Source organism: Chaetomium fimeti, assembly GCF_033439085.1.
Source record: "Chaetomium fimeti strain CBS 168.71 chromosome Unknown B0H64scaffold_6, whole genome shotgun sequence".
Lineage (NCBI taxonomy): Eukaryota > Fungi > Ascomycota > Sordariomycetes > Sordariales > Chaetomiaceae > Chaetomium > Chaetomium fimeti.
The window spans coordinates 1224362-1251674 of NW_026944334.1; the positions used below are offsets into that span (position 1 = coordinate 1224362).

Below are 27313 nucleotides of genomic sequence, written 5' to 3' on the forward strand. Positions count from 1 at the left end.
CGGCAGGCTTATGTCATGAGCGTAGGCTTCTTGTGTCGATAGCAGGGTCTTTGTCATGCCGAGCCTGAATGTGACACACAAAGGCTCAGTTTCCGAATGTTCGAGAAGTCATCCGAACTTCCATGCTTGCCGAAAGAGTCATAGGAAATCCCCAGAGCGTGCTCAGAGACCTCACTTTTGCATGAAATCGGCAAGACTCAGACCGAGCCCAGGGCCCGTGTTTCGTGAGGCGCTGGATTGACTCAACAAAGCCTGCAACCCAGCTTTCCTAGACTTGGCTCGCTTTTTGCTGCTGGCGTTGGATGTTGTCTTTTGGGATGCCGTCTCCTGGGCGGCGCTGGACAGAGACGCGCTCGTTTCCAACCTAGAAGTTTTAGTAACCTTCTCCGCCCTCGCCTTGCGCCTTGTAATAGAAGACGGCGCTGGGAGTTTAACATTTGTTAGCCTGCCACAAAGATCGCAGGTGACAACTTTCATGCGTCCTAGGCTCGTCTGCGGACGAGGCTTTTGCAGCCCTTTTCCCTTGGGTCCTCGACCCGAGTGAGACTTCTGGCGGGCGCTTTTCTCTGCCTTGATCTGCAACTCACTTCCTTGGCCAAGGAGCATGATGCGGCCGCAACAACTGCAGACATGTTGCCGGTGCTTGTCCGATAGGGTCAGCTCGTGCTCAAGCATCAGGTCGTTGCGCCGGCCCATTAGGTATGCCGACGTTTCGGGCGCTGTGATCGCTAGGAGATGTCCTGCATCGTAGAGAAAGTTTAGGGACGTTGTCAGTTCGGTGCTGTTCATCTTGCTCCCGGGTGTGATGAGTTTGTTGTTGGGGAGCTTCGAGGGACGATTGTTGACGTTGCCTATGGAAAAATCACCACGAGTGGGTCTTGAAACTTGGTACGACAAATCACATCCCTGAAACTCGACCGAAACATTTGTGTATGTCCTCCGATGAAAAACATCACCACTTGAAGCCGGGGTTCTCAAAAGTCGATAGCTTATTTTGGTGATACCTGTGCTAGTTGTCTATAACTGTGGAATCATGCCCGGACAATGTCCCATTTGAGGTCTTTGATGCTCACCTCTTCGCCCGCTTTCTCGTCGTAATCGAACCATTCTCCCTCCACCAGCTCGACGCCTTCGAACTTGGTATTCGACTCAATCCCATCCACGAGCCACTCCCCCTAACTGCCGTCAGCACCATTTGGAGCGTTTTATTTGGAGAACCCCTGAAACAAACCTCTGGAATGAACTCGGTGAACTCAAGACCCCGGCAGTCGAACTCGAGAATCTTTCGGGCCTTTGCGGGCTCAGTTTGCTCATAAGGGATTGGAGCGGCCTTGATCGTGGCCGAGGACTCCCTCTGCCCCGAAGTTACATATGGTTAGGCCGCGTTTGAAGGGCAGACACTGAGGTGCGCTATACCTTGCAATTTTTGCACTTCCATACAAAGTTGGCCTCTCCCCGGCTCCCGCTCATCTCGTTGGTCTCCTAGGTAGTGTGAGCCCAACTTTGTTCACAGGAGGACACAAGCAAGACTCACGAAACGGTTGACAGCGATGGGGTTTGGATGGGTTTCTCTACAAGATGTACATTGCACCTTGAAAGTATAAAAGAAGTTCTTCTCCTGGGTGTCATGCGGCCTCAGGTTCGTGACCCTGAGCATCGTGTGCTTGGTTAACCACAGGGTCCTGGCCTCGGCCCTAGCAAAGAGTGTAGACTTACCCCTCCAACTCCGCCGAAAGTGTGAGCGCATACATTGCGAGACTCTTCGGTATTGCGATATTGCTGAGGGTTTATCGATGTTGGTCAACTTTCGATGCGGGGGTGGTTTTGCTTATTTCTGACGCAACCAACCGAGCGTGCTGATATGCAGACTCGTGGTGTTGAGGGGCAGCTGGACCCGCGACACATGTCAGTGGAGTCGATTGAGAGACAAGCTCCAGGTCCAGAGTGGATCCCGGCACAGCTCAGTTCCAGCCAGTAAATTGCTCAGAATTAACTTGAATTTCGAATTTCGACATCATCCCACCAAGCTTTTGTGTTCCAGCTCCCGCCCCGGCCCCGATTACTCGACGACACCCGAGGTCTCGAATCTCAACCTAAACTCGCAGGTTCAGCTTGGCCGACATGCCGGGACGATGCTGGGCCTCCGGTCAATGGCAGCCCAGCTGCGGGCCTGCCACTGCCGGGCGTGCCTGCGATCAACAAACACGGCCGCACGGAGGGTGACGACAGGCACGACAAGCACCACAGGCAACCCGCGACGCCGCAAAGTCCTCGCCAGCGATGTATTCACCGCATGCTATACTGCCATAATGGCAACAGCTGCCGTTGTAGACGCTGGCCGGAAAGACAGGCGCAGACGCGAGCTCGACGACAAGATAGCCCAGGCGAGGAACAGCCTGGCTGGGTTGCTCGAGGAATCGGCCGGCCAAGACCTCGCAAAGATCCTCGAGTCCCCGTACCCTAATGTCCCTTACGCCCGACCGCTGGAAAAGCTAGACGCTCTGGGCGATATATGCAGGCTTGACGCCGACTTCCTCCGGGACTTACAAGAAAAGCGTCGAGGTCGATTCAGAACAGCCCAGAACCTGCGCGCAGCGCTTGGTCTGTCCTGGAACCCGGAGTTGCCCGACACAAGGAAAACAACTTTGGCTAAGTGTGAGGAGGTTCTCGTCGCCGAAAAGGAATGGGATCTCGAGCGTCGGGAGCCTCTGACTGAGGTACACATGGATAAAGTAACGGACATGATCACCGACCTCGTGGATCGGCTCATGGCAGAGGCCTGGTGGATTACGGAGCTCGAAGCGCCCGGGTCACATCCCGCTCTCATCAGCCCAGATTCAGCCAACACCATGATCCGCATGCTGCGTTCCGATGGCTACCCTAACTACGCCCACCCGGACCTAGATCCTGCAGAGACTGTCGTTCAACGAGAGCGTCTGAACGAGATTAATTTGCAAATTCTATCCGACTGGTCGCCGCCTTTCCGGGAACGCTATGTTGCAAAGATGTGCTACAACTTCCTCGTGTGCGGTGTTACCCCGGGCATCCAGAATTACAACATGTTGATCTTGGCTTTCTCATTCATTGGCGAGCACAACCTGTCGCAGGCCATGGTGGATTCGTTCCTCTTCCTGAGCCATATGAAACCGACAGAAGCGACATACCTCTGCTTACTACACCACTATCGGCTCAAGGGGGACATGGTCGGCTTCCAAGGTGTCATCAAGCGCATGTTTGGCTACGACCCCCGTGGGATAGGGCTGATGCGGAGGACGGCCGACTACGTACAACGGTACCCCCGAACTCCAGGCCTGGGCCGCGACAAAAGACGTCGCGGAAGTCAACGGACACTTCGTCCAGCGCGCCCCTTTCTCCCAGAACGTGGCCGAAGCAATCCTAGAAGGCTTGATAGATTTTGGCATGCTCCGGGAGGGTGCAAAACTGTTTGCCGTCTGTCTCCGCGAGCAATGGACAGTCAGCAGAGATTTGATGTGGAGGTTATTCCACTCTTGTCTCACATTGCTGGACTCGGCGGCGGCTAAGATGGTGATTCGGGGGTTGCTCGATAACATCGATCAAACATCGTGGATGCTCCTTGGTCCCGAGGCCGTCGGCCCCGCGACCATTCGACAATTGCGTCACCTCCTCAACATCTGGCAGGCGACGGCACTCCCGGGGGCCAATGATATCGGACACGGCGGGTTTCAGGCTAGTAATTCGACGCGAAGAGTCGAAAAAGCGCGCCTCGATCACCTCGCGACGGCCATCTGGATAAGGGAGATGTGGCACCACAGCAGCATGATGGGTTGGTGGCTGAGGCGGGCCGACAGAAAGCTCATGGATGGCGACACGCCTCTCATCGAGCGGCTCGATATGGTTCTATCTGTTCTCAACTTCGCGGCCGAGCGGCCGAGACTAAAGATGGAAAAGTCGAGGCACATCCAGCGCATAGCAAAGATGGACTGGTTGATAGCGCAAACCGTGTCGGCCGACTTCCGCATCCGGAGCGCAGAGACCGTCATCCTCAAAGTCGTCGCTCAACAGGTGCCGCGTAAATTGCGGAAGAGGTCGCACTTCAACTCGAGGCTCAATCTCGACAAACGCATAGCCCGTGCCCTGTTGTATGGCACCCCGGGGACGTTGGAGCACAACGTGGCCATGTGCTTCCACGTCAGCGCTGAGATCGATAATCGGATCACGAGGGCATTGGTGAAAGCTCTCCCGGAGACGTATGCCAAAGGGCTCTGGCAAACGCGGAACGACTCAGGTGACGTCAGTTTTGGGAGGGTCGTGGCCTATTTCCACCACTATCTAGCCAGTATGGAGGACCGGCCGGCGCAGGCGGAGGAAACGGTTTGGAAGCCGGACGGTATTTCACGGCTGCTCCAGCGCATGGCGTTTTGGAAACAGAATACGGTGCCGCCGGCAGCAGGAACTACCGCGTCACCGGAGCAGACCGGTTGGTGGTGAGGAACATGCGACGTTAGCACATGTAAACTATAGATTTCAAGGACGGTCGGTGTATTGTACATGTACATATATATATATACCCAAGAGGCATAGATGGGACCTACAGGGGTGGCATAACACAGCAATATTGCTCGGACCGCTCGAGTCACAACCCAGGTACCTCTCTGCTCGTGCAGGCCCAACCTCGACAAAGCTTGTATGTGCACGGTATGCGCAAGCAACCAGGGTCAGCGATCTGGTTTACTGTGTACAGACGGGCTGGGGGTGTGTCGGATGGTTCTGGCCAACTCCGTCGGGGAGACGAGAGGCGTCACAAGACCAGCATACCCCGCCAACGGAGCCCAGCAATGGACCTTGCTAGTTGACGATGTTTTCGACAACGAGTCACGAGGGCTTTTTTATCCTCTTTTGTTTTAGAGTTTTATTTGTCTGGGTCAAGGTGAAGGGAGCCGGAAGCGGTGAGCACGGAACCTGCATGAGACTCCCCGGAGCCCGCGTCTCGTTGTATCATGGGGCAAGCAAGACATGCGGGGAATTATTGATAAACCCTTGTCGAGTTAGTTAGTGTGTATGTATGAGTGTATCACTGTATGTGCCGAGTTATTTGTTGTGTCACACACGCGTCTTCAAAGACCCGAAGACTTTCCACTCTGCAAACCGTCACAAACTCGCCCCTCGCAGACCATGAGGGTTGAGAAATGACAGGCGACTGGCCGCCACGGTGTAAGAACAAATGGCCGGTGGCTTCTCAGAGATCTGGCCAGCTCGAGAGTGGTGGGGTAAAAGTGATCCAATGGGACCAATCCTCTCCCGCACCGGACGCCACGGCGACCTTTGACTGGTTCCCGGCCGGGGCGGGCGAGGCGGTTTGGAATTCAGCAGGCAAGCGGGAGAGCGGGTCTTCCTATCGGTGCTCGGCCCCCTGGGATACTCCCTTCCCCAGGTCCCACCGGGCCCTGGCCCGTTTGGATGTACCTGGAGACTTGAAATCTCAGAATATCCAGTCGCTGCCAAAGTAATGGAAGCAAGAAGTATGTACATGTACATGCTTGGAGATACCTATGAGGCGTTTTTTACGCACCTCTTCCACCCGTCTCTCAATTGATACCCCTGCACGCCGGGTTCATGATATGGTTCCCGTTTGTTGAAAACGGGGAGACGGGGACCGGGAAGGCTCACTCCACCATCGTTTTCTCATCCGAATTACTTTTATGGACAACAATCCCGAAACCCCGTGTCCATTCCTTCCTCAACTGAAAGCTGCCTTTGTTCTTTTTTTAGTGGTCGCGAGTCGTGCGCCTTGACCTCCCAGCTGTGTCTCGAGCCAACCCCGAGGACCCTGCTTTTTTATCATCTTGCGTCACAGTGCGGCAACGCCCTCTTTCACGATCGCCAGGCCTAAAGCCACCCGTGCTGGACGATACAGGATTTGTATTCTTCAGTGCATGTGTCTTCCCGTTGCTGGAGACTCTCGTTTTCTGGATCGTGGTTATTACAATGCAGGCGACCAGCCATTGAACTTCGATCCAGCAGGTTCCAGGTTTCATCCTTGTCACTTTGACGAGACCTTCCGACCGCTCATTATCCGCATCCCGGTTTCCCTTTTTTTTCTTCTGGCACCGCTCGTCTTATCAAATACTTATCCACGATCATCTCTCACTTGATTTACGTCTTTCTCTGCAACCCACATACCCTCGCTCTACCGCACTTCGACAATCCAACTCAGCTTCAGCATGAAGTTTGGTCGAAAGTGGGTACCAGTACCACGGACTGATACAAAGCCATCCCTCCCCTTGGGATTCCCAGCGACTGACCCGCGTGCGCAGTCTGCCGAGGAATCAAGTCCCGGAGTGGGCGGGTTCCTATATCAACTATAAGGGCCTCAAAAAACTTATCAAGGCCGGTGTAAGGGTAGCTCAGGATGGAGAACAAGTCGACTTAGCAGGTGGGCATCATCACATTGAGACGGGCCGGTCTCGCTTACACGCCTTGCATATATACTGACCACCCTTGCCAGAATTCTTCTTCGATCTGGACAGGAACTTGGAAGATGTCGACTCGTTCTACAACAAAAAGTTCGCCGACGCCTACCGGAGGCTCAAGGTGCTCCAGGACAGATATGGCAGCTCGCCCGATGTTGTCGCGAACCTCGACGATGACGAGATCGAGGAGCTGATGGGCGCTTTGCTCGAGTTGCGTAGCCAGCTGCGGAAGCTGCAGTGGTTTGGTGAGATCAACCGCCGCGGGTTCGTCAAAATTACCAAAAAGCTCGACAAGAAGATCCCCAACACCACCACGCAGACCACGACACAGCATCGCTACATCTCGACAAAAGTCGACCCCTGCCCGTTTGCCAAGGACACCACCATTGCCAGGCTGCTGTCTGAAATCAACAAGTGGATTTCGGTACTGGGTGACACGCATCACGCCGATGATGCCGGGTCGGAGAGGTCAACTCTTTCCTTAGGACGGGCAACGGCGAAAGCCATGCTCAGTGTCCCGTCGGGTTTGTTAGACAAACTCGACCAGGCGATCCGGAAAGACGATCTGGACGCTCTGAAGGACGGTCTCACTACCGGGAACCTCGTGAGCCCGGAGCCTGCCGCGCAGAGGGTGCTGCTCAACGTGCTGCAACGATCCATCTCCGCTCGGTCAAAGGGCTGCGTTGCGTTTCTGCTGGACAGCATCACGTCTCTAGACGAAGCTGATGACATTAACGAGCGGAACTGCATCCACAGGCTGGTGATCCACATCGGCCGAACAAAGACGGTCTCGGCTCAGAACGAGGAAGACTCGAATTCGGCTCCCTATCCCTTTCCGGGCGCCGTGCAGTACGCTCAAAACTACCTCACCCCAGCAGCGTCGCCGCTTCCCGCTCCGAGAGTCTGTGGCCTTAAGGAGTCGGATCTCCTCACCAAGGACGATGAGGCGGTCCAGACGCTGATTTACTTGCTGGAGAGCCTCAAACCAGACCAGAGGGCGGCGCTAAAAGCAAAGGACGGCTTCGGCCGGATCCCGCTACATTACGCGGCCCAGTTCGGGTTTGTCGTGGTCTGCCAGATTCTGATGAAGAAGATGCAGGAGTGGGGCCAGTTTAATGTCGAGAACGGCATCGATGCTTCGGAGTGGCAAGACAAAGACGGCAACGCGCCCGTGCACCTCAGCGTCCTCGGCGGGCATCGTCTGACCACCAAGGCCTTGCTCCAGGGCGAGGATTGGCAGGGCGTGAGCGACAACAAGGCCGAAATGAGGCGCGCCGTCTCCAAATCCAGCGCCGTCCTAGCCATTGCAACCAAGGCCAACTTCAAACCAATTGTCGAGATGCTGGTGGACGCCGGCGTGGATATCAACTGGCAAGACAAGCACGGCGAGACCGCGCTACATTTTGCCGCGCGGTTTGGCCACGCCGAGTGCGCCAAAGTGCTCCTGAAGGGGACAGATGAGCAGAAGGCAGACTTGGAGCTGGCTGAGAATTCGTTTGCCTGGACGCCGCTGCACATAGCCGCCGTGGACGGCCACATGTCAGTTGCGCAGCTCCTGGTGGAGGCCGGGGCCGATGTGGACAGGGTGGACTCGTCGGGTTGGACGGCTAAGGAGCATGCGGCCTTGAGGGGACATCTCCCCATCGCCCGCCTCCTAGCTGCCCATAGCAGGGACGACGACGATACAGGCACAAACAGCTCCGACGATGAGAAAGCGAGTGCAGAGCCCGTGGCTCGCGAAGTTGCCTCTCTTGGTGATAGGAGATCTAACGGCGCCTCTCGCGCGGCGGAGCCTGTCAAGTCGTTCGGGCACCGCTACCTCAGAGATGAGAGCCTAGTGCTTGTCAGTCTCGGTTCGATGGACATGCGGAAGGATGTCGAAGCCGTGACTCTAGACAAAGTACCCCTCACAGAAGCCCACAACACGCAACTGGATACGGCTCTCTCCATAGTCGTGTCGGCACAGGGCGCTACGGGCGAGCCGACCATCATCGATATGCCCGTTCACGAGAACATCTCGACGGAGCCGATCGTCTTCACCACGCCCGATTCCTCCAAGGTCAAGCTGCTGTTTGATATCGTCCCGACCTACTCGGGCAACAATAACAACAAGGTCGGTCGTGGCGTCGCGCTGCTGTCTACTGTGCGGTCAACTATCGGCACGAAGCGGATGAACCTACAGGGTGACGTCTGCGTCCCGATCGTGGGCGCCAACCTCGATGTCATCGGCACGGTCAGCTTCAATTTCCTCGTCATCACGCCCTTCTCACACCCCAACATGGAGGTGACGGAGCAGCAGACGTACTGGAAAAAGATGACGTCGACCATGGTGATCGGCCACCGCGGCCTGGGCAAGAACCTCGTGTCCAACCGGTCCCTGCAACTAGGCGAGAACACGGTTCCATCCTTCATCGCAGCCGCCAACCTCGGCGCACAATACGTCGAATTCGACGTGCAGCTCACCAAGGACCACGTGCCCGTCATCTACCACGACTTCCTCGTCAGCGAAACAGGCTTCGACGCGCCCGTTCACACCCTGACGCTCGAACAATTCTTGCATATCAACCCCGACTCCTCCCGCCACAAGGGCGGCAGCAGCAACAGCGGCAGCAGCGGCGACAGCGGCCACTCCCCCATGCCCCAGCACAAACAGCTCTCCAAGGCACGGAGCAACAGCCCGGGGCCACGGCAGCGGTCCATGTCGATGGACTGGCCGGCGGCGGGCCACCAGCAGCTCAGCAAGCACCACGAGATGGACGAGCGCATGAAGCACACGCGCGACTTCAAGGCCAAGGGCTTCAAGGCGAACTCGCGCGGCAACTTCATCCAGGCGCCCTTCGCGACGCTCGAGGACCTCTTCCGCAAGCTCCCGGCCTCGGTCGGCTTCAACATCGAGCTCAAGTACCCGATGCTGCACGAGAGCGAGGAGCACGAGATGGACACGTACGCCGTCGAGGTCAACTCCTTCTGCGACACCGTGCTGGAGAAGGTCTACGACCACCTCGACCTCAGCGGCGGCGCGGGCAGCGCCGGCAACACAGATGAGGGCGGGGTGGCACCGGGGCCCGGGGCTGGAGGCAGGCACGTCATCTTCAGCTCGTTCAACCCGGACGTGTGCCTGTGCCTGAGCTTCAAGCAGCCCAACATCCCGATCCTGTTCCTCACCGACGCCGGCACCAGCCCCGTGGGGGACATCCGCGCCAGCAGCCTGCAGGAGGCCATCCGCTTCGCCTCGCGCTGGAACCTGCTGGGCATCGTCAGCAACTCGGAGCCCTTCGTCAACTCGCCGCGCCTGGTGAAGGTCGTGAAGCAGAACGGGCTGGTGTGTGTGAGCTATGGCGCGCTGAATAATGAGCCGAAGCTGGTGCAGGTATGTCTTTCTTTTTGTGTATGTGTTTTGTTTGGTCGATTCAGGGGCTAATGCAATACACAGCGCCAAGTAAAGGAGGGTATCGACGCCGTTATTGTCGACAGCGTGCTGGCCATCCGCAAGGGTTTAACCGGCGGCCAGGAGACGACGGCAACAGCGACAACGGGCGGCGACGCGCTTCAGGCGAAGGTGGTGGAAGTAGCGGTCAGGAACGGGAATGGGAACGGGGTCACCAATGGTAGCGGGAGTAGCACAGGGGCCTCGGAGTGAGTTGTCTGATTTTGGGGGGTGCTCATTTTGTGATAGACGGCGATGGCGCAGGAGCGGGGGAAGTGAGCGTTGCATTTCGGATCACGGTTAGTTAGGGGCATTTACGAATCCATGTTGCGTGGTCGGTGGGTGGGAAGGAAGGTCGGAGGCCGTCCGCTCTGAGCGGCATTCAACACCGCGGGGGCTCGCATCTGGAACGCATCAGGAAAGATATGTGGTGTTTGATTAACAGATAGAGTGATGTTTTTTTCTTTCTCAATAATCTGCTGTCTGTGTGCTGCCATGCGGCATGGAGACTTTGTCAGCGGTTCTCGGGCTTGTGCATCAGCAGTCTCGAAATGGGCGTGGATGGGCGGTGGATGGATGAATGGGCTGCCTCCCGCACTGTTGACCGTCCAACCCAGCAAGCCAATGGGACGCCGGACGCGTGAGCGACTGTGGCTAATGGCATCATGGGCCCGATCGGGCAGTCAGGAGGAGGAACAGCGGCGTTATTCGCTTTATTTAGGAAGTCATTCCGGAAGAGTACTGGGGGCCATCGGGACCGTCGGTCGGGGGCTGAGTATCTCTCGCTTGGGTTGGTCATTTGTTTGATGAGGAACTTATGTGAGACGGGCTTTTCCTTGCTGGGGGAGACCATGCGCGGTGGGCGGGTTTGAGTCGTAATGTAGTGGCGCTATTTGATGATGGTCTCCTTACCTTACCGCATTTCGGTTGCCGGTGAAGGGCGTTGTGATGTGTCTGATAAGGGCTGCTGATGTCAGGACCGGCTCGGTGTTCTCTGCTGAAACCTGACGGAAGGTGCCGTACGGAGGAGGTCGTTGGCTCCCTCCCACCGATTTTGTGAGACAGGCAGGATGAGAAAGCGCTTGTGTCGTGGTAGAGTTTATGCCTATTGGGTGTAGTAGTATGGAAGTTGGGAATAATTGCGATTACCTTCTCCGCTCGGATTGCCCTCCAATCAATCAAGAAGCATATTGGTGTGTGCTAGGCTAACTTGAGCATGGTAACGAAGGGACTTGTGCAACAGAAAGGGTGATCGCCTATCCATGGCAAAACCCCCTGTCCGTTTGCTGCTTGGGCTGCCCCGCCCCCTCCAAAACCAAGTTCCGCCCCGCGCCACACCCGGTTCAGCTCGCACCACTCTAACAATCCTTACTCACCCTTCGGCAGCCGCCTTTTCCCTCTTTATCACGCCGCGGCACGAAACTCAAGCGAAGCACCGCGACGAAAACTCTTCTTCTCCCCAACCTTTTTCGAAACAACCGAGAACCACTCAACGTTCAAATCATCGAACGGACCTCTCCATGGCAGGCCCTTCTTCCCCCGGTAGCGACGGGCCAACCTTCGCGCCTCCACCGCTTCCTGCGGGCTGGATTGCCCAGTGGGATGCTTCTTCCAAGAAGTACTATTTCGTTCAGTTGTCGACGGGCGCGTCGCAGTGGGATACACCCACCGAGGCTGCCCCGGTCGGCGGCACTCCCGCCGCGCGCAACGATCACCCCTACGGCGTGCCCTATGGTGCCAACAACGGTGCCGAGATCATCGTTCATCCGGACGGCAGCCGGACAGCGAAGTATCCCGACGGCCGGCTCGAGCCTGTGCACCCGCGAGAGGACGAGTATGCGGGCGGGACGAGGGGGATAGGTGGTGGAGATGGTGATAGGGGACTTGGGGTATGTCATCGCTCCTACATCTTTTCGTTTTATTATTTTTGTTTGCGCCCGACTTGATCCTTTCTTTCTGTGCTACCTCGTTCATTCGTGCTGACTCCCTGCCCATTCCAGTCGTTCCTCGGAAACACGCTCAGCTCGCTCGGCGGTAAACAAGGCGGCGGATCCCACGGCGGCGGCGGCGGCGTTGGCGGCGTTGCTGGACAGCTAGTAACTGGGCTCCTGTCCTCTGGCAGCTCTGGTGGACATGGCGGAGGCCACAGCAGTAGCGGCGGCGGCGGCAGCAGCGGCATCGGCGGGAAGCTCGCCTCGCAGCTGGCTTCTAACCTATTTTCTGGGAGCAAACCGTCGTCCCAGCCCCAGAACTACCATGGTGGTCAATCATCCGGACACTCTTCCAGCGGCGGTCTAGGCGGCATCGTCGGAGGCGTCGCCAATATGTTTGGCGGGAAAGCCCACGGCTCAGTAGGTTCATAACCCTCTAGTGCCGTTACAGCCACCCTAACGTTATCACAGGGCCAGAACAACTATGGTTACTCGAATAACGGACAGACGGGCGGGTATTCCGCGCCGGCCCCGCCAGCTTCGTATCAGCCACCCTCGCAGCCCGGCACCACCCCGTCCCATCACGGCAGTGCATCCTCGTATCAGACTTCTGGCCAGCACCATGCCCCGCCATCTCAGTACACTTCGTCCTACAACTCCGCCGGTGGCCCGTCGCCACACAGCCGAAGCTACGCCGCTCCCCCACATGGCCAATCCCAACCCTACGGCCAGCCATCGTACGGTGCTTCTCCCGCCGTGCCTGCTCCCTACGGTCAGCACAGCCAACCGCAATACTCCCAACCCCAGTATAGCAGCGGCGGGTCCGGTGGCGGGCACTCTGCCTACCCCTCGCAGCCACAGTATGCCTCCGGCGGACACCAGGGGTATGGCGGCAGCGGCCAATATCACTAGGAGGATGACAATGACCGGTTGCCTGAGGCCCATCACGGCGCGGGAGTTAGTTGAGCAGCAGGGAGGGAGGCAGCGACGAGATGAGAGGGGCCGAGAATCGGATGGGGAAGGTAGTCATTATCATGTGCGAGGGCGAGAGGACCTGTTGCCTCAATCACTCGCACAGCGGGAGGTGCTGGCGAACTTGAAGGAGGGACGGCAGGACAGTAGAGGCAGTCGTTATCATTCCCGGCGGAGGGCGAGCCTATCACCTCGGACCACGGCTCGGCTCGCGCTAGCCGCGGCGCGTGTCATGTTTGAACAAGACGGACAAGCATTCGTTGGGAAGGTCGCCTTTCCGAGGCTTCCACTGTCGTAGGGTCCGTCGTGTTCGAGGGAGAGGCCCAGTTCTCTCAAGCCCCCACTCGGGTAGGGTCCGCCGAGTTGGAGGACCGGTCCTTTGCTACGGTGGGGTTCGCCAGGTTGAAGGGAATACCCCAGTTCTCTCGGTCTTCTGTTATGGTGGGATTTGCCAACTTGACGCCAAAGACCCGATCCTCCAAGGCTCCTGTCCGAACAGAGTCCGCCGCGCCAAAAGAACACGTGGAGCAGACCGCGGGTGCACCGGAGGAACAGCAGAAAACGCAGCAACGATCCGAGGAGCGAAATAATTTGGATCGCAACCTGCGTTGCTTGCGGGAGAGGGGCTTGTGCCCTCGTGTTCCTGGCCAGGCGGAGCGTGCCGCAATTGTTTCTCGTTAGTTACAGAACTGACACTACATACCTCCAACTCCCGGACAGTTGTACCTCTCAGCGAATTCGAACGGTGAGCCGGGATGGAGGGTGAGGAGGAAGAAAGGAAAGGAGAAGAGAGTGGGGGGACGGAGACTGGGAGGGAGAACGGGTTCGGTGGGTAAATCGAACAATAGAATTTAGTCGCGATAGCTTGTCAGTTAGGTTCCTTTTTGCATTTGTACCTCAAGCAGTTAACTTGTCGTACCAAGCGGGTAGAAAACGTATTACTAGGCGCCACGCTTGTCATTTGTCTCATTTAGCGTTTTTGTCTTGTAGAATACAGCACTGTCACAACAAGCAAGCCTCTCTAACCAACCCAACCAAGCCCCCTTCATCAGCCTACTGCCTCTTCTTGACACTCCCCCGCGCACCGGCAACCAACCCCCGAATCCGCCCCGTCGTCCACCTCGCAACCAGGAACGCCACCGCCGCCACCGCTACGATGTAGCACGCCGTGCCGGCGATGGAGCGCGGCAGCACGTTGAACAGGAACGGGTCCAGGATGACGTCCACGTCGACGGGCGGCACGTCGCGCATCAGCGACGCGTCTGTCGTGAAGTAATCTGCCGCGGCCAGGATCCGCAGAAAGAGGATGGAGGCCTCCCGCTCCCCACTCCCGCTGTCGCTGTCTGCCTTCGGCGGGGCGGTGTTGGCGTCAGGGGTGAGTTTCTGTTGCTGCGACGTGGCGTAGGCGTGCAGGGAGGTCATGAGTTCCGGCGTGTCCCATACCGTGGTGAGCGGGAAGGTGGTGAGGGTGAAGTCGGTTGGTTGCTGGGGTGGGTGGGGGGGGTTAGGATTGTGCTTGACAGCTAGTTGGCAAAGGGTCGTTCATTCTGACTGACCGTGGCTGCCCAGCAGACGCGCACTTCATAGCGCTGGTTGGGGGTGAGGTTGTCGAGGATGAGCCATGTCGCCGTTCCCTGGGGGTGTTTCGGGGAGGGGAACTGGGCGGGGAGCTGGGTCCGGAGGGTGCCGTTGATGGGTGTGGGCGTGAGGGTGTGCAGGCGGAGGTCGGAGAGGGTTGGGTGGGTGAGGGGGACGGTGACGGGTTCGGGGCCGAGGAAGATGGCCTTCTCCGTGTTGGCGAGGACGGAAGTGAAGAGGAGAAATAAAATGGAAAATATGTGGAACATCATGGCAGATGCCATTGTGATCGTTATGGTGAGCCCGCCTTCAGCATCCGACTTCTAGTGTAGAACAACCGGTCGGGTCCAGGTCCGTGTAAGTCAGTAGTCCGGCTCCGGGCTCCGAGTGCCCGCCGTTGGTTGCCGGTGCTGGGCGGGTGGAACAGGTGGATGACGGATGGTTTGCAGCTGCATTTGAATTGCGGAATTGCCAAGCCAAGCCCAGCAATCCACAACCCTCTGTTCTGTCTGGAGATACAGAATAGTGGGGTCGAAACCCCCCCCCCCAGCCACTGAAGAGCGCCCAAGGGACAATCACATGCGAGATGGTCGAGTCTTGGCTACCCCGGACCTGCTTGCCCGTTGCAGCAAGTGGGTGACGCAAAGGCCGAGGAACGAGCAAAGGACAGACCAGAATGGGAACCACCACTTCCGGTCGATTCGCATTTCTGGCTGCCAAAGTACAACAATAATTCCCCACTGCGCAACGACTCCAAAGTCAAAAATAGCAGCGGCCGGCGGGAGTAGACATTCACAAAGGGTTGACTTACTTTCCATCTCAACAATCCAACGCACATCCCATCAACCAACTCGCCGCATTCCGACCTCGTCGCACTACCTACCCCGTTTGACATCTCGACGCGCCGAACCGTTCTCCCGATGATCGCCGCCGCGCGGCCGTGACCCGTCCCCTTTTCCTGTTTGTCGCCGTCTCCTGTCGCAATCACACACAATGGCGCCGTCACTGTCGAAGCCGGTACTGGGCAGCGTCGCGGCGCGCGCCCGCACCGTCCGCGGCATCATCTTGCAGCTGACGACAATGTACCTGCGCAACCGCACGCGTATCTCCCGCGCTGTCTATATCACACTATTCCTAGCCCTCATCCACCGAATCCGCAACTCCATCGCCGACCAAAGAGTGGCCTCGGCCCGCGAAGCCGAAAAGCGCGCCGAGAAAGCCCGCACCGGATCGATATCAGGGGAAGACGATGAAGGCAAAAAGAAAAAGGTCGAGCTGAATCGCGAGTTCTTCCGCTCGCTGATGAGGCTGCTCCGAATTGTCATACCCGGGTGGCGGACAAGGGAGACACAATTCCTCATCAGCCACAGCTTCTTTCTGATCCTACGGACAGTGATTAGTCTGAAGGTGGCGGCCATGGACGGCGCGATTGTGAAAGCGTTGATCAAAGGGAATGGGCGCGAGTTCCTGAAGCGCATCTTGTGGTGGATGCTGATCGCTGTGCCGGCGACTTTTACTAATTCGATGCTGGCGTACCACCAGTCAGAACTCGCCCTGAGGTACCGGACGCGGTTGACCGAGTATATCCACGACAAATACCTGTCCAAGTTGACTTTCTACGGAATCTCGGCCCTCGACGACAGGGTCAAGAATGCCGACCAACTAATTGCCGTGGATGTAACCAAGTTCTCCAACAACTTGGCAGAACTCTACAGCAATCTAGCGAAACCGATCCTTGACATGGTGAGCCCCCTTAACCACTCCCCAAGCCAATCTCTCATATCCTGGGCTAACTCAAGAACAGACCATCTACACGGTCTCGCTCTCCCGAAGCGTCGGTGGTGAAGGGGTCGTCTTCATGTCGCTTCTCGTCCAGCTCTCGGCGGCCGTGATGCGAGCACTAACACCACCGTTCGGCAAATACGTGGCCGACGAGGCGAGGTTGGAGGGCGAGTTCCGCTTCCAGCACTCGAGGTTGATAGACCACAGCGAGGAGGTCGCCCTGTACGCCGGCCACGCCGCCGAGAAGGACACACTCGACAAGGGCTACTTCACGCTAATCAAGCACATCAACTATCTCCTACGGAGGCGCTTCTACCACGGCTTCATGGAGGACTATGTCGTCAAGTATATCTGGGGCGCGTTGGGCTTGATCCTCTGCGGTTTCCCCGTGTTTGTCAAGCTCCCCGGCCAGGTCGTCTCCAACATGGGTGACCGGACAGAGAGCTTCGTGACTAACCGGCGCATGCTCCTCGGGGCCTCGGACGCCTTCGGCCGCCTCATGTTCTCGTACAAAGAAGTCATGGAACTCGCTGGCTACACCTCGCGCGTCTCTTCGCTCCTCGAAGTCATGGACGACGTGCAAGCAGGCAACTTCTCCAAGAAGCTTGTCTCGAGCTCCGACACAGAAGGCAACGCTGCCGTGCTCAAGGGCCGCGGCAAGATCATCACCAGCAAAAATATCAAGTTCACCGACGTGCCCATCATCTCTCCCAACGGCGATGTGCTCGTCCCGGCACTATCCTTCTCGCTCCAACAGGGCGACCACCTCCTAGTCGTCGGCCCCAATGGCTGCGGCAAGTCCTCTCTTTTCCGCATCCTCGGCGGCCTGTGGCCCGTCTACGGCGGCACCGTCCACAAGCCGCCCTTCCACGAGATCTTCTACATCCCGCAGCGGCCCTACCTCTCGAGCGGCTCCCTCCGCCAGCAGTTCATCTACCCGGACGGGCCGAGCACCATGGCCAACAAGGGCGTCACCGACGACGACCTGCACGCCATCCTCCGCATCCTGTCGCTCGAGCACCTGCTCGGCGTGTACCCGGGCGGCTGGGACGCCGAGGCCGAGTGGAAGGACGTGCTGTCGGGCGGCCTACAGCAGCGCGTGGCCATGGCGCGGCTGTTCTACCACCGGCCCCGCTACGCCATCCTGGACGAGTGCACCAGCAGCGTCACGCTGGACACGGAGAAGGTCATGTACGACACCGCCAAGGAGCTCGGCATCACCCTCATGACGGTCAGCCACCGCCGCAGCCTGTGGAAGTACCACACCCACATCCTGCAGTTCGACGGCCAGGGCCACTACGTCTTTAGCCGCCTCGACCCGGAGAAGCGTATGGCGCTGGAGGACGAGAAGGAGGAGCTCGAGGTGCTGTTGAGGGGCGTGCCCGAGATTGAGAGGCGCGTCAAGGAGCTGACAGGCGGGGAGTAGGTGGTGGTGGCCTGGTTAGGCTCGGGGGGGGGGGGGGGGGGGGGGGGGGCGGCGGGTCATGACGGAGGGAATCTCACGTTTGTGCAAGAGATACAGCATGAATACTCTGGGTGGTGCGTGTCTGTGTATATAGCTATGGCGGCCGTTTGCGCTTTTTAGGGTACGATAGCGTGAAGACGTACGAGATGGTTTGGATGGCATGGGGATGGGGGGCGGCGTGCGGTGTATCATTAACAAACCTTTGGAAGGGTGCATCACTCTGGGTCGGAGGACTTAGAGGGGGAGAAGCTGTCAGTTGATGCTGAAGTAGGAAAGTGCATTAAAGACCGTCAAGAAACCACGGATGGGTCCCGTTGAATAAACCAGTGAGATGGTGCCGAAGTAGATATCCCGTCCGGGTTATAGGCGTCGGCAGTGGGTGATACATAACTCGTGTTAACCGGGTTTCTCTCGCCTTTCCAATATAAAAACAGGTCACAACCGGGTTCCGACTGCGTTTGCCGTTGGCCATCACAGACTTCTGCCCGCCTGTAATTAGCAGGACGTCACGCGATTCGAAGACAGCCGCAGCATCTTCGCCTCCTACAGCCTATACCGACTCAACCCTAGCAACCAAGTACACAGGAGGCAAACATCATGTCACATTCAACGGAGCCCACAAGCTAACAATGTACGCTGAAATTCCACGGGAAAATGTTGAAATGGTACAAGAAACGAAGACGCGACCATAAGGGCAAGGCCAAGAAACATGTGCTCAAACAGTTTCCCCCTCCCCCCTTTTTTCTCCATCTTTGGCATGCAGAACAACAAAAAACAATTCGATGATAAAAAAAGCCTCCCTAATCTAATCTAACCTCACCCAAAACCCATTCCACAAACCCCTTACAACCCCGAAGGCGCCACACTCGGCGTAGCCTCGGGCGTCTCCGACGCCGCATCCGTCGCCGTCGCCGTCACGGTGACGACCTCGTCCTCGGGGCAGGTATCATCCTCCTCATCCTCGCCCGCACCGTTACCCTCACCCGCACCGGCACCGGGCGCAGTAGTCTCGCTGGGCGCAGCCGACTCCGTGGCCGTGGCCGAGGCCTCGGCGGCGGTCGAGGTGACGGTGACGATCTCGTCCGGCGGGCAGGCCGACTCCTCGGCCTCGCCGTTGTCCTCGCCGCTGTTGTTCTCCTCCTCGTTGTCCTCCTCGCCGTCATCGACGATGATGCCGGCGCCGGACTCGCCGCTGCCGACGGCGGTGGAGGTGGCCGCGGGCGCGGCGCTGGTCTTGTCAGCATCGTCGTCTGCGACGGTAGGGGCGGGCGCGGCGGTGTTGGTGGCCTCGCAGTCGCCGACGGTCACGAAGACGGTGGAGGCGGGCGCGTCGGCCGTGACGGTCACGGCTTCCTTGGTGACCGTGACCGTCTTCTCGGCGGGCGCGGCCGCGTCGCAGTTGCAGGCGCCGTTGTTGTCCTCGTTGCTTTCGCCCTCGCCGTTACCGCTGCCGGGCTTGACGCCGACGGTGGTGGTCACGGGGTTCTTGACGGTGACGGTGCGGGTGCCGGTCGAGGTGATGGTCTCGGTGGTGGTAGTGTCCTGCTCGCCGCCCTCGGCGGGCGGGGTCACGGCCGGGGGGTTGGCGGGCTCCTGGGTGTGGGTGACGACCTCGACCGTGGTGGACTCGACGGTGGACTCGACGGTGGTGGTGATGACCTCGCCGGCGCCGGCGCCGTCGCCGCCCTTGGTGATGGTGACGACCTTGGTCTGGGTCAGGGTCATGACCTTGGTCTCGGTGGCAGTCGAGACCTCGGCCGCGGCAGTCTCGGTGACGGTGACGGTGCTGCCGGTGATGAGGCCCTTGGAAGCCTCGTCCATGACGCTGGACGAGATGGAGGGGACGGCGGTGACAGGGCAAACAGTCTCGGTGAGGATGACGGTGTCAGTCACGGTGGCAGTGCCGAGGGCCTCGCTCGGGAAGTTGGAGAAGTCCTCGGTCTTGGTAGGGCAGTCGATGACGTCGGGAAGGCACGAGGTAACGGTGCGGACCGAAGTGGTCGAAAGCGTGAGGGTGGTGACGGCAGCGGGGTCGGTCTCGGTGACTGCGTTGGACTCGGTGGCAGTCACGCCCTCCTCGGGCGAAGCAGTGGTGGTGGCAGACTCCGTCAGGGTGCTGCCAGTGATGACGCCCTTGGAGGCTTCATCCAGAACACTGGACGAGATGGAGGGAACAGCGGTCACGGGGCAGACAGTCTCGGTGAGGATGATGGTGTCCGTGACGGTAGCGGTGCTGAGAGACTCGCTGGGGAGGTTGGCGAGGTCCTCAGTCTTGGAAGGGCAGTCGGTGACGATGGGGAGACACGAAGTGACGGTGCGGACCGAAGTGGTCGACACAGTCAAAGTGGTGATCGCACCAGCAGTGCCGTTTGTCGGGAGAGGAGCAGCACTGGTGACACCGGTGCCCAGGGGAACAGAGACTGTGTCGGAGCTGGCAGCCTCATCCGCGGGAGCGCCCACGATGATGCCGGCAGTTCCATTGTTGTGTCTCCCGAGACGCATGTAACGGGGATGCCTCTTGGAGTAGGCGGAAGTGAGGGTGGCGAACAGGCCGAAGGTGAGATAGGCGGCCTTCATCTTGATAGTGCTTGCTATGTCTTGTTTCGTTGTATGTCGGTGTTGTTGTGTTGTATGTCAATGAGCGCCAGGCCAAGTGAGTGTGGTCCAAAAGTGAAAAGAGCGAGGGTCAACTTCGCAAGGAGCGGGCAAACACAGTTGCTCGCGTCGAAAGAGAATGTAGATACAGTGAGAAGCTGGGAAGTGAAAGTTGACGAGCCAGCAAGCAAAAGGAATGATGCTTGGGTCTAATGAAAGAAAGACAGCACTGATGCCAAGATGATAGAAGGAATCGTAAAGAAAGAAGGGGGAAGACGAGACAGTCCTCGAACCTCGGCGTCCCCCAGGAGCTTTATGAGAGTAGCATTCCGTCTCCGTGGCGTCCAGAGCATTCGATGGTCTGAATGGGATCCATAGCATGTCCAGACAGTGACAGGGAGCATGGAAGCACAAGCAGGGGCATAGCCGCTTCGGCGGCCCCATGTTGCCCCATGGCATCACTCGCGGCCAGCTGGGCGTCACGGCGTGCGGCCCTTAATCAACGGGATCCTCCACAGGGGGGCAAGCGTCAACAACGGGGCCACGTTGGCAGCGGTGGGCTGGCCTCAAGGCTCACGGAGCACGGAGAAACAGAGGGCGGCTTTGAGGGGAATCCAGGAGTGGTTCATCGATGGGACAGGGGGCTACCCAGCCCTGTCAGGGGGGACAGATGCAGGAACCGATGAATCTGAGACGGCTGGGTAGCCAATCGCTGGCCTGGGCGGCACACGAATCCGGTAAAGGGGCCGTTGAGGGGCCAGCACTGGGAACTTCGCTCTTCAGCAGCCCAGACGTCAACCAGAACTTTTCCGTGGCGATATCCCTCCTTGTTATGATTCCGAGCCAAGCTCGCGTGGTCGGTGGGAATCCATCGGTGAGAGATGCAGAGACAGTCCGCACAGCACAGTTCTGGGAGCAACCAACACAGTCACTACACAGTACTGTGCATGTAGTAACAGTTCGATGGTTAACGAGTGTAAGCGCATCACGGATCGATCAACGATCTATCTAATCTGTACACAGTATGCCTGCCCGCATGTTTCTTCCATGATGGGCGCTGTGATCCACGGCTTGCCGGGATGCAGAAAATCTCCTGGCCCTTGACAACCAGGAACCCGGTTGCGGTGTGCCGACCGATGAGTTTAAACTTTTGTTTTTATGCCGAAACTCGGCTGTGTCTTTCATGCGCAACAGCCAAGTGTGGTTTTGTTTCGTTGCTTGAGCGAGAGAGAACTTGAGAAGTGAGATGCGACGTCGGCATTGGGGGAGTATGCGCTGGAGAAGCGAATTAATTATCAACCAACTACACAGTAACTTGCTGTCTTAGTTATTTGTGGTTAACATGACAACCAGTGCACACACAGTAGGCATGTTTAACTCGGAATGTTTGGTCGAATCGCCAGAGAGCGTGCCTGGCTCGGCCTCAGGGCGTTCTGGGCTCTGAGAGAGGGTTATATCCACCGTGGAAAAATCCCTCAACCATGTTCGACCCATCCCAAGAAATATCGTGTGCCCAGGCTGTGCGTGTGCCTGGAAAATTGTCAGGATGTGTGTGGAAATGGGAGAGTTTCACCTTTTGCAACCCCGCTTCAATCTGAAATCGTACCCTGCTGTCGGAACCGACGATGATTGGCTTGCCCCTTTGTCGAATTCTACGCGAAGGCCCACATCTGCGCAGTCGTCAATGCGAAACCGCCAAAGCCGCCAAAGCCCGGAACTTCGGCGGTCGATGCCCAGGATTCAGGAAACTCCTGCGAGGGGGAGGGTCTTGGCCAAAGTTTCTCGCATGGACGTGCGGGATCTTGGATCTGGTAATGAAAATTGGTGTTTGGAAGATCAGGCCATCATTCGGGCAGTGCACAAGGGCATGCAAAGCAAGCCTATTTTTGGCATCTCGCGAGGAGAAGCTTGCGATGTTTCCGTCTCTGGCTCATCTTGGTGTTGGGAGGCCTGTGGGCAAGAATCTGTCCAAGCTCCCGACCGCGCGTCTCCCGTTCGGAAGCATCGGCTCGGTCGGTGCCGGCAGCACTCCAGTGAATTCCGCGGTTAGTCATGCCCATAACTCTCCCTCACTATCCCGGGGACGTCTCCTCCTTGACTTTTTCTTCCTTGTGGTCGATCGAGGCGGGCACGTGCCGGGGAACCTCGATGGTAGCGTCGATCTCTTGTTTTCTGGCCATTCCCGCGAAACTCGACAAGCCATGTCGAAGATCTTGTCTGTGCTACTTGGGTCCTCGGACGAACTGGGGCATTTGAGTTGCTGATCACCTGCAAGCCGATCGTATTTGAGCACATTGGTCAACTTGCGGCTCATATCTCGTTGACGTCGGTCACCGAGCTGCTTACTGTGTAAACCAACACAAAGCGGATAACGGGCCAACTCATCTATCAAGAATGCCACTGCCGGTCATCGCGCTGATAGGGGGGGAAAGAAGCCCTTGTGACCAAAAATGTCAGATGATGGGGTCTTAAATGGCCAGAAGCGGAAGGCCAGGGGTGATGGGTTAGGGTTGACTATCTTGGTTTATCTTTAACTGATTTGTATACTCCGCTTGTTGATGTGGCTGGCTGATCCCTTGAAACTCATTTACCGCCACTTAACTAACCTCAAGCAAGAGTCCCTTCTTATCCTTATGAAGGGACGGGCAAGAAGAACTTGAGTGTAGTTTTTTGTTTACTAGTTTTCCGTTTCCATTTTCTTGTTTTGTAGCGAGTCTGGCCTGTTTGGACTTTGGACATCAACACCATCAACACCATGCGTGAGTCTCGGTTGTGATAAGTTACGGGCTTGTCCCCGATAACTCCCTACCCACCCAAAACTGACCGCTGAGATAGGCCGTCCCTCATTGCTGCCATGTTGGCTACCACTCCTTTCACAGCTCACCCCGGGTTTGGCATTCCCAGTGGCTGGTCAGGAGGTCGTCTCGATACACGCCAATGTTGAAGGTCGCAGAGGAGCTGTGGCTAGTGAAAGCTCGATATGCTCCAAGATCGGAAAGGATATCATCGCTCTGGGCGTGAGAGTTCCTCGCTCCTCATTCTCTTTGCATACAGCTGATGATAAGCCAGGGGTCTGCCGCCGACGCCATGGTGTCCACCACCTTGTGTGTAGGCGTCATCGGCATGTACCATTCCGGCATCGGAGGCGGCGGCTTCATGCTCGTACGCGACAAGCATGGGAGGTACGAGACCATCGACTACAGGGAGACCGCCCCGGCAGCCGCGAGCCAAGACATGTATGAGCATGACCAGGATGCTAGCGTCTATGGTGGCCTGGCCGTTGCTGTCCCGAGTGAGCTGAAGGGGTTGGATTACCTACATCGGCGATACGGCGTGAGTAGCCACACACTTCCTAGCTGGGCCCTTAAGTACTCTGTCTGACCATCTGTTAGGTGCTCCCTTGGAAAACACTCGTCATGCCGGCCGTGCGTGTAGCTCGAGAGGGCTTCAAGGGTAAGTATCACCCCCACGACACCCTTATTCGCGCCAGTCAAGCTCACATAGTGCCTAAAGTCACCGAGGACCTGGTCCGCTACATGGCGAGTGCCAGCGCGGACAATAACACCTTCTTGGTTGACGACCCGATCTGGGCTGAAGATTTTGCCCCGAATGGTGAGAAGACACCGAATGAGTATCGAATCACCCCTAACACCAATTCCCAGGCACTCTTCTCCAGCTCGGAGACACCATCACAAGGAAGCGTTACGCCGAGTAAGTCAGCCAGGCCCGCCATGATCGGTGTATATTGACGGTTTCCAGCTCCTTGGAGAAAATTGCCAATAAAGGGATCGATGTCTTTTACAAAGGGGAGATCGGTGAGTTGCCTCTACATCATGTGGTCGAACCGCCTACTGACCCCAACAGCCGAATCCATGATCAACTTCATCCAGAAGATGGATGGGATCATGACCATGGAAGATCTCGACCAGTATACCGTCAACGTGAAGCCGCCTCTCAACATCACGTACGGTGACTTCAGGCTCTTTGCTACCGAGGCCCCGAGCAGCGGCGCCGTCATGTTCAGCATCTTCAAAACAATGCAGGAATACGGTCGTGAAGATCTCACCAACATCAACCTGACCACTCACCGTTTCGTCGAGGCCATGAAGTTCGCCTACGGAGCACGTCTGGAATTCGGCGACCCGGCGTTTGTCAAGAACGCCACGGAACTCGAGACTTTTCTGCTGAGCGACGACACGGCCCGCGACATCCGCCAGCGCATCTTGGATGACAGAACCCAGCCGGTGGAAGCCTACGACCCGCTGTCCCTCTACGTCCCCGACAGCCACGGCACCTCGCACGTCGTCGCGGCCGACTCGTCCGGCCTGACCGTCTCATCGACAACCACCATCAACCTCCTGTTCGGCGCCCAAATCATGACCCCCGACACCGGCATCATCCTGTAAGCCCCCAACCCCTCCTCCTCCCATCCTCACCCCCCCTTCCCTCCCACCCTCCCATCCTCACCCCCCCTTCCCTCCCACCCTCACCTACTAACCACAACCCAAAAAACAGCAACAACGAAATGGACGACTTCTCCCAGCCCAACCGGCCCAATTCCTTCGGCTTCGCCCCCTCCCCATCCAACTTCATCGCGCCCGGCAAGCGCCCGCTCTCCTCCATCACCCCGCTGATCGCCGAGCACGCGGGCAACGGCAGCATGTACCTAGCCACGGGCGCAGCGGGCGGTTCGCGCATCATCAGCGCGACGGCGCAGGTGGCGTGGCACGTGCTGGCGCGCGGGCTGGGGCTGCGGGACGCGGTGGCGGCGCCGCGGCTGCATCACCAGCTGCTGCCGCATGTGTTGAAGGTGGAGGAGGGGTTTGATGCCGGGGTGGCGGGGGGTTTGAGGGGGAAGGGGCATGAGGTCGAGTGGATTGCGCCCGGGTTGAGCGCGGTGCAGGGGGTGGTAAGGTTGGGGGATGGGCGGTTTGAGGCGGTGGGCGAGACGAGGCAGGTTAATAGTGGGGGGTATGTGGTGTGAGACAGACGGTACCTAGGGGGGGATGGAGGTGGTTGTTGTTGTTGTTGTGGATTTGGTGAGGGGAGTTCAGTTGAGCATTTACGTGTAGCGTTGTAATAGAAAGGCGTAATAGAAAGGCGTTATCACCTTGAGGTGGTGGAGTGTGGGAAAGTGAAATCTTGATCATTTATTGACCTCAAGCTGAACCAGATACCCTTCGCATCATCCGCTCACACACCACCAACCCGAAGTCATCATCGTTGAATAAGACAAACCATACAATCCTGTTTATCACAACACGCAACCGCCAAAACGCCCCCTCATGTCTACTCACTTGCTAGTATCCACCACATACCGGCCCACGATCTTGCCCTCCCGCATCAGCTGGTACACATCCTGCAGCTCGCTCAGGCCGGCCGTCTTAAAGGGCACCTTCACCAGCCCGCGGCGGAAGAAGTCCAGCGCCTCCTGCGTATCCTGTCTATTACCAACATAGCTGCCCTTGATGGTGAGCATGCGGACGACGGTGTCAAACACAGGCGCAGAGAGGTGGGCGCCGGCGGGCAGGCCGATGCAGACGACGGCGCCGCGGCTGCGCACGTACTGGGTGGCCTGGTGGAAGGGCTTCTCGGCGACGGCCAGCAGCAGCACGGCGTGGGGGCCGAGCCCGTCGGGGGCCGCGGCCTTGCGGACGTCCCGCACGAAGTCGTCGCCGACGCTGGTCGTGTAGTCGACGTAGGCGGCCGCGCCCAGCGCCGCGCAGCTCTCGCCCTTCTCGGCGCCCCCGTCGATGGCCACCGCGTGCAGGCCCATGGCGCGCGCGTACTGGATCGCCATGCTGCCCAGCCCGCCGCCCGCGCCCACGATGGCCACGTGCTGGCCCGGCCGCGCCCCGGACTCCTTCAGGCCCTTGTACACGGTGATGCCGGCGCAGAGGACGGGCGCGACGGCCGCGAGGTCGCACTCGGCGGGGATGCGCGCGACGTGCGCCGCCTTGGCCACCGCGTACTGCTGGAAGGTGCCGTCGACCGTGTAGCCCGACAGCAGCGCCTTGGGGCAGAGCGGCTCGTCGGCCTGCATGCAGAAGCTGCAGGCCAGGCAGCTGCCGTTGAGCCACTTGATGCCGGCTTTGTCGCCCAGCTCGAGGTCCGTCACCAGCTCGCCCTTGGCCACGACCACGCCGGCGCCCTCGTGCCCGCCGACGAGCGGCATCTTGGTCGGGATCGGCCAGTCGCCCATCATGGCGTGCAGATCGGTGTGGCAAACGCCCGAGTACTTGACGTTGATGAGGACTTCATCGGGGCCGGGCTTCTGGACGGGGATCTTCTTGTATGACACGGCTATTGGCAGTCTTGTCAGAATCTGGAGTGGTTGACTGGTTGGTTATACGCAATTTAGGAAGGGAACATGACTTACGGCCACCCGACTTCTCAACCACCTGAGCCCACTGCTCGGTTGGGATCTCAAATTTGGTCATTGCGATTTTGTAATGAGCTTGTGAGGTTTGAATGTGTGGGTTGAGGGGGAAGAGGGGATGATGATATCACTGACACAAGTATGACTTGGCGCGGATCAAGGCGGCAGTACAAAGCAGGAAGGAACCTACCGACCTACTGTCATCAATGCGCAACCGGCGCATTCCCTTTTATACGAGCTCATCCGTCATCGTCACCGTCGGTATCACGCCAGGTTATGATAAAGCCAAGTCTCGACCAACAAGAAACATGGCAACACGAGACGAACGGAAAAGATGATTGATCAATCGGGTGGCTGAGATGCGGGATGTCGGTCGATGCGGGCAAATCTGCACGAACCGTACGATATGGAGGAAGCTGTGTCCTGGTACATAGCTGGAGGTATGGACCAGCTTCTAGGCTCGATGCGCATGTTGTAACCGGTGGCCTGACTTTCGGCGTGGCCGGTGTTGGAGCAATCCCCAGGCGAAATTGACCGCGGGGTCGGGGCAACGGAACTAAGCAAGTCGAGCACTCAGGAGCCCTTCTACAGAAACTCCACATCCATATTGGAGAGTTTGAGTGAAGCATCTCTGGATTGTCCTAATGTGTAAACGAGGTAAAATCTAGAATATACTGTTAATCGTCGTTTTATTTACAGCTTATTGCCCTACGTAAAGCCTCAAATGTTTGC

The 27313-nt window shown here is 57.9% G+C and overlaps 11 protein-coding genes across 11 annotated transcripts; 6 read left to right on the plus strand and 5 right to left on the minus strand.

The window, feature by feature from the left end:
* Positions 1-61: 61 nt before the first annotated feature.
* On the minus strand, positions 62-849 carry B0H64DRAFT_208311 (uncharacterized protein). Its single transcript, XM_062799377.1, has 4 exons — positions 588-849; positions 436-530; positions 176-364; positions 62-64 (listed from the first exon to the last, which is right to left on the minus strand). Exons 1-3 carry the CDS (start codon positions 787-789, stop codon positions 269-271), a joined length of 393 nt encoding a protein of 130 aa, XP_062656737.1. The 5' UTR covers positions 790-849; the 3' UTR covers positions 62-64; positions 176-268.
* A 1-nt stretch (position 850) lies between these two features.
* B0H64DRAFT_208310 (uncharacterized protein) lies at positions 851-1921 on the minus strand. Its single transcript, XM_062799376.1, has 5 exons — positions 1717-1921; positions 1535-1649; positions 1417-1482; positions 1232-1354; positions 851-1175 (listed from the first exon to the last, which is right to left on the minus strand). The coding sequence occupies exons 1-5, from the start codon at positions 1749-1751 to the stop codon at positions 1032-1034; spliced, it is 483 nt and encodes a 160-aa protein (XP_062656738.1). The 5' UTR covers positions 1752-1921; the 3' UTR covers positions 851-1031.
* Positions 1922-1964: 43 nt separating this feature from the next.
* B0H64DRAFT_403787 (uncharacterized protein) lies at positions 1965-4628 on the plus strand. Its single transcript, XM_062804339.1, has 2 exons — positions 1965-3284; positions 3361-4628. The coding sequence occupies exons 1-2, from the start codon at positions 2133-2135 to the stop codon at positions 4468-4470; spliced, it is 2262 nt and encodes a 753-aa protein (XP_062656739.1). The 5' UTR covers positions 1965-2132; the 3' UTR covers positions 4471-4628.
* A 1703-nt stretch (positions 4629-6331) lies between these two features.
* On the plus strand, positions 6332-10212 carry B0H64DRAFT_208462 (uncharacterized protein). The gene is made up of 2 exons (XM_062799378.1): positions 6332-9822; positions 9886-10212. Exons 1-2 carry the CDS (start codon positions 6646-6648, stop codon positions 10090-10092), a joined length of 3384 nt encoding a protein of 1127 aa, XP_062656740.1. The 5' UTR covers positions 6332-6645; the 3' UTR covers positions 10093-10212.
* Positions 10213-11204: 992 nt separating this feature from the next.
* Positions 11205-12971, plus strand: B0H64DRAFT_208481 (uncharacterized protein). The gene is made up of 3 exons (XM_062799379.1): positions 11205-11768; positions 11880-12230; positions 12282-12971. Exons 1-3 carry the CDS (start codon positions 11400-11402, stop codon positions 12720-12722), a joined length of 1161 nt encoding a protein of 386 aa, XP_062656741.1. The 5' UTR covers positions 11205-11399; the 3' UTR covers positions 12723-12971.
* A 788-nt stretch (positions 12972-13759) lies between these two features.
* B0H64DRAFT_434450 (uncharacterized protein) lies at positions 13760-14873 on the minus strand. Its single transcript, XM_062806090.1, has 2 exons — positions 14339-14873; positions 13760-14267 (listed from the first exon to the last, which is right to left on the minus strand). Exons 1-2 carry the CDS (start codon positions 14642-14644, stop codon positions 13836-13838), a joined length of 738 nt encoding a protein of 245 aa, XP_062656742.1. The 5' UTR covers positions 14645-14873; the 3' UTR covers positions 13760-13835.
* A 40-nt stretch (positions 14874-14913) lies between these two features.
* Positions 14914-17579, plus strand: B0H64DRAFT_434451 (ABC transporter transmembrane region 2-domain-containing protein). The gene is made up of 2 exons (XM_062806091.1): positions 14914-16103; positions 16165-17579. The coding sequence occupies exons 1-2, from the start codon at positions 15354-15356 to the stop codon at positions 17566-17568; spliced, it is 2154 nt and encodes a 717-aa protein (XP_062656743.1). The 5' UTR covers positions 14914-15353; the 3' UTR covers positions 17569-17579.
* Positions 17580-18374: 795 nt separating this feature from the next.
* Positions 18375-20375, minus strand: B0H64DRAFT_208493 (uncharacterized protein). Its single transcript, XM_062799380.1, has one exon. The coding sequence runs from the start codon at positions 20182-20184 to the stop codon at positions 18451-18453; it is 1734 nt and encodes a 577-aa protein (XP_062656744.1). The 5' UTR covers positions 20185-20375; the 3' UTR covers positions 18375-18450.
* A 1232-nt stretch (positions 20376-21607) lies between these two features.
* B0H64DRAFT_208501 (uncharacterized protein) lies at positions 21608-22733 on the plus strand. Its single transcript, XM_062799381.1, has one exon. The coding sequence runs from the start codon at positions 21828-21830 to the stop codon at positions 22464-22466; it is 639 nt and encodes a 212-aa protein (XP_062656745.1). The 5' UTR covers positions 21608-21827; the 3' UTR covers positions 22467-22733.
* B0H64DRAFT_465360 (gamma-glutamyltranspeptidase) lies at positions 22713-25667 on the plus strand. The gene is made up of 9 exons (XM_062807666.1): positions 22713-22961; positions 23038-23219; positions 23272-23535; positions 23595-23655; positions 23716-23814; positions 23865-23913; positions 23962-24017; positions 24067-24604; positions 24718-25667. The coding sequence occupies exons 1-9, from the start codon at positions 22958-22960 to the stop codon at positions 25184-25186; spliced, it is 1722 nt and encodes a 573-aa protein (XP_062656746.1). The 5' UTR covers positions 22713-22957; the 3' UTR covers positions 25187-25667.
* On the minus strand, positions 25330-27252 carry B0H64DRAFT_403804 (alcohol dehydrogenase I). The gene is made up of 2 exons (XM_062804340.1): positions 26772-27252; positions 25330-26527 (listed from the first exon to the last, which is right to left on the minus strand). Exons 1-2 carry the CDS (start codon positions 26802-26804, stop codon positions 25496-25498), a joined length of 1065 nt encoding a protein of 354 aa, XP_062656747.1. The 5' UTR covers positions 26805-27252; the 3' UTR covers positions 25330-25495.
* Positions 27253-27313: the final 61 nt, after the last annotated feature.

Coding starts and splice junctions, on each gene's coding strand:
- B0H64DRAFT_208311 (XM_062799377.1), bottom strand. CDS start 789: ATGAACAGCACCGAACTGACAACGTCCCTAAACTTTCTCTACGATGCA. Junction 531..587: donor CATGCTCCTTGGCCAAGGAA/GTGAGTTGCAGA, acceptor ACTCGGGTCGAG/GACCCAAGGGAAAAGGGCTG. Junction 365..435: donor TTTGTGGCAGGCTAACAAAT/GTTAAACTCCCA, acceptor TAAAACTTCTAG/GTTGGAAACGAGCGCGTCTC.
- B0H64DRAFT_434450 (XM_062806090.1), bottom strand. CDS start 14,644: ATGGCATCTGCCATGATGTTCCACATATTTTCCATTTTATTTCTCCTC. Junction 14,268..14,338: donor GCGTCTGCTGGGCAGCCACG/GTCAGTCAGAAT, acceptor CACCCACCCCAG/CAACCAACCGACTTCACCCT.
- B0H64DRAFT_208310 (XM_062799376.1), bottom strand. CDS start 1,751: ATGTATGCGCTCACACTTTCGGCGGAGTTGGAGGG. Junction 1,650..1,716: donor CTTTCGGCGGAGTTGGAGGG/GTAAGTCTACAC, acceptor CACGATGCTCAG/GGTCACGAACCTGAGGCCGC. Junction 1,355..1,416: donor GGAAGTGCAAAAATTGCAAG/GTATAGCGCACC, acceptor ACTTCGGGGCAG/AGGGAGTCCTCGGCCACGAT.
- B0H64DRAFT_434451 (XM_062806091.1), top strand. CDS start 15,354: ATGGCGCCGTCACTGTCGAAGCCGGTACTGGGCAGCGTCGCGGCGCGC. Junction 16,104..16,164: donor CGAAACCGATCCTTGACATG/GTGAGCCCCCTT, acceptor ACTCAAGAACAG/ACCATCTACACGGTCTCGCT.
- B0H64DRAFT_208493 (XM_062799380.1), bottom strand. CDS start 20,184: ATGAAGGCCGCCTATCTCACCTTCGGCCTGTTCGCCACCCTCACTTCC.
- B0H64DRAFT_208501 (XM_062799381.1), top strand. CDS start 21,828: ATGATTGGCTTGCCCCTTTGTCGAATTCTACGCGAAGGCCCACATCTG.
- B0H64DRAFT_403804 (XM_062804340.1), bottom strand. CDS start 26,804: ATGCGCCGGTTGCGCATTGATGACAGTAGGTCG. Junction 26,528..26,771: donor GCATTGATGACAGTAGGTCG/GTAGGTTCCTTC, acceptor CAACCACTCCAG/ATTCTGACAAGACTGCCAAT.
- B0H64DRAFT_208481 (XM_062799379.1), top strand. CDS start 11,400: ATGGCAGGCCCTTCTTCCCCCGGTAGCGACGGGCCAACCTTCGCGCCT. Junction 11,769..11,879: donor ATGGTGATAGGGGACTTGGG/GTATGTCATCGC, acceptor TGCCCATTCCAG/TCGTTCCTCGGAAACACGCT. Junction 12,231..12,281: donor GCGGGAAAGCCCACGGCTCA/GTAGGTTCATAA, acceptor ACGTTATCACAG/GGCCAGAACAACTATGGTTA.
- B0H64DRAFT_208462 (XM_062799378.1), top strand. CDS start 6,646: ATGGGCGCTTTGCTCGAGTTGCGTAGCCAGCTGCGGAAGCTGCAGTGG. Junction 9,823..9,885: donor ATGAGCCGAAGCTGGTGCAG/GTATGTCTTTCT, acceptor TGCAATACACAG/CGCCAAGTAAAGGAGGGTAT.
- B0H64DRAFT_465360 (XM_062807666.1), top strand. Junction 23,815..23,864: donor TGAAGATTTTGCCCCGAATG/GTGAGAAGACAC, acceptor ACCAATTCCCAG/GCACTCTTCTCCAGCTCGGA. Junction 24,018..24,066: donor CTTTTACAAAGGGGAGATCG/GTGAGTTGCCTC, acceptor TGACCCCAACAG/CCGAATCCATGATCAACTTC.
- B0H64DRAFT_403787 (XM_062804339.1), top strand. CDS start 2,133: ATGCTGGGCCTCCGGTCAATGGCAGCCCAGCTGCGGGCCTGCCACTGC. Junction 3,285..3,360: donor TGCGGAGGACGGCCGACTAC/GTACAACGGTAC, acceptor CACTTCGTCCAG/CGCGCCCCTTTCTCCCAGAA.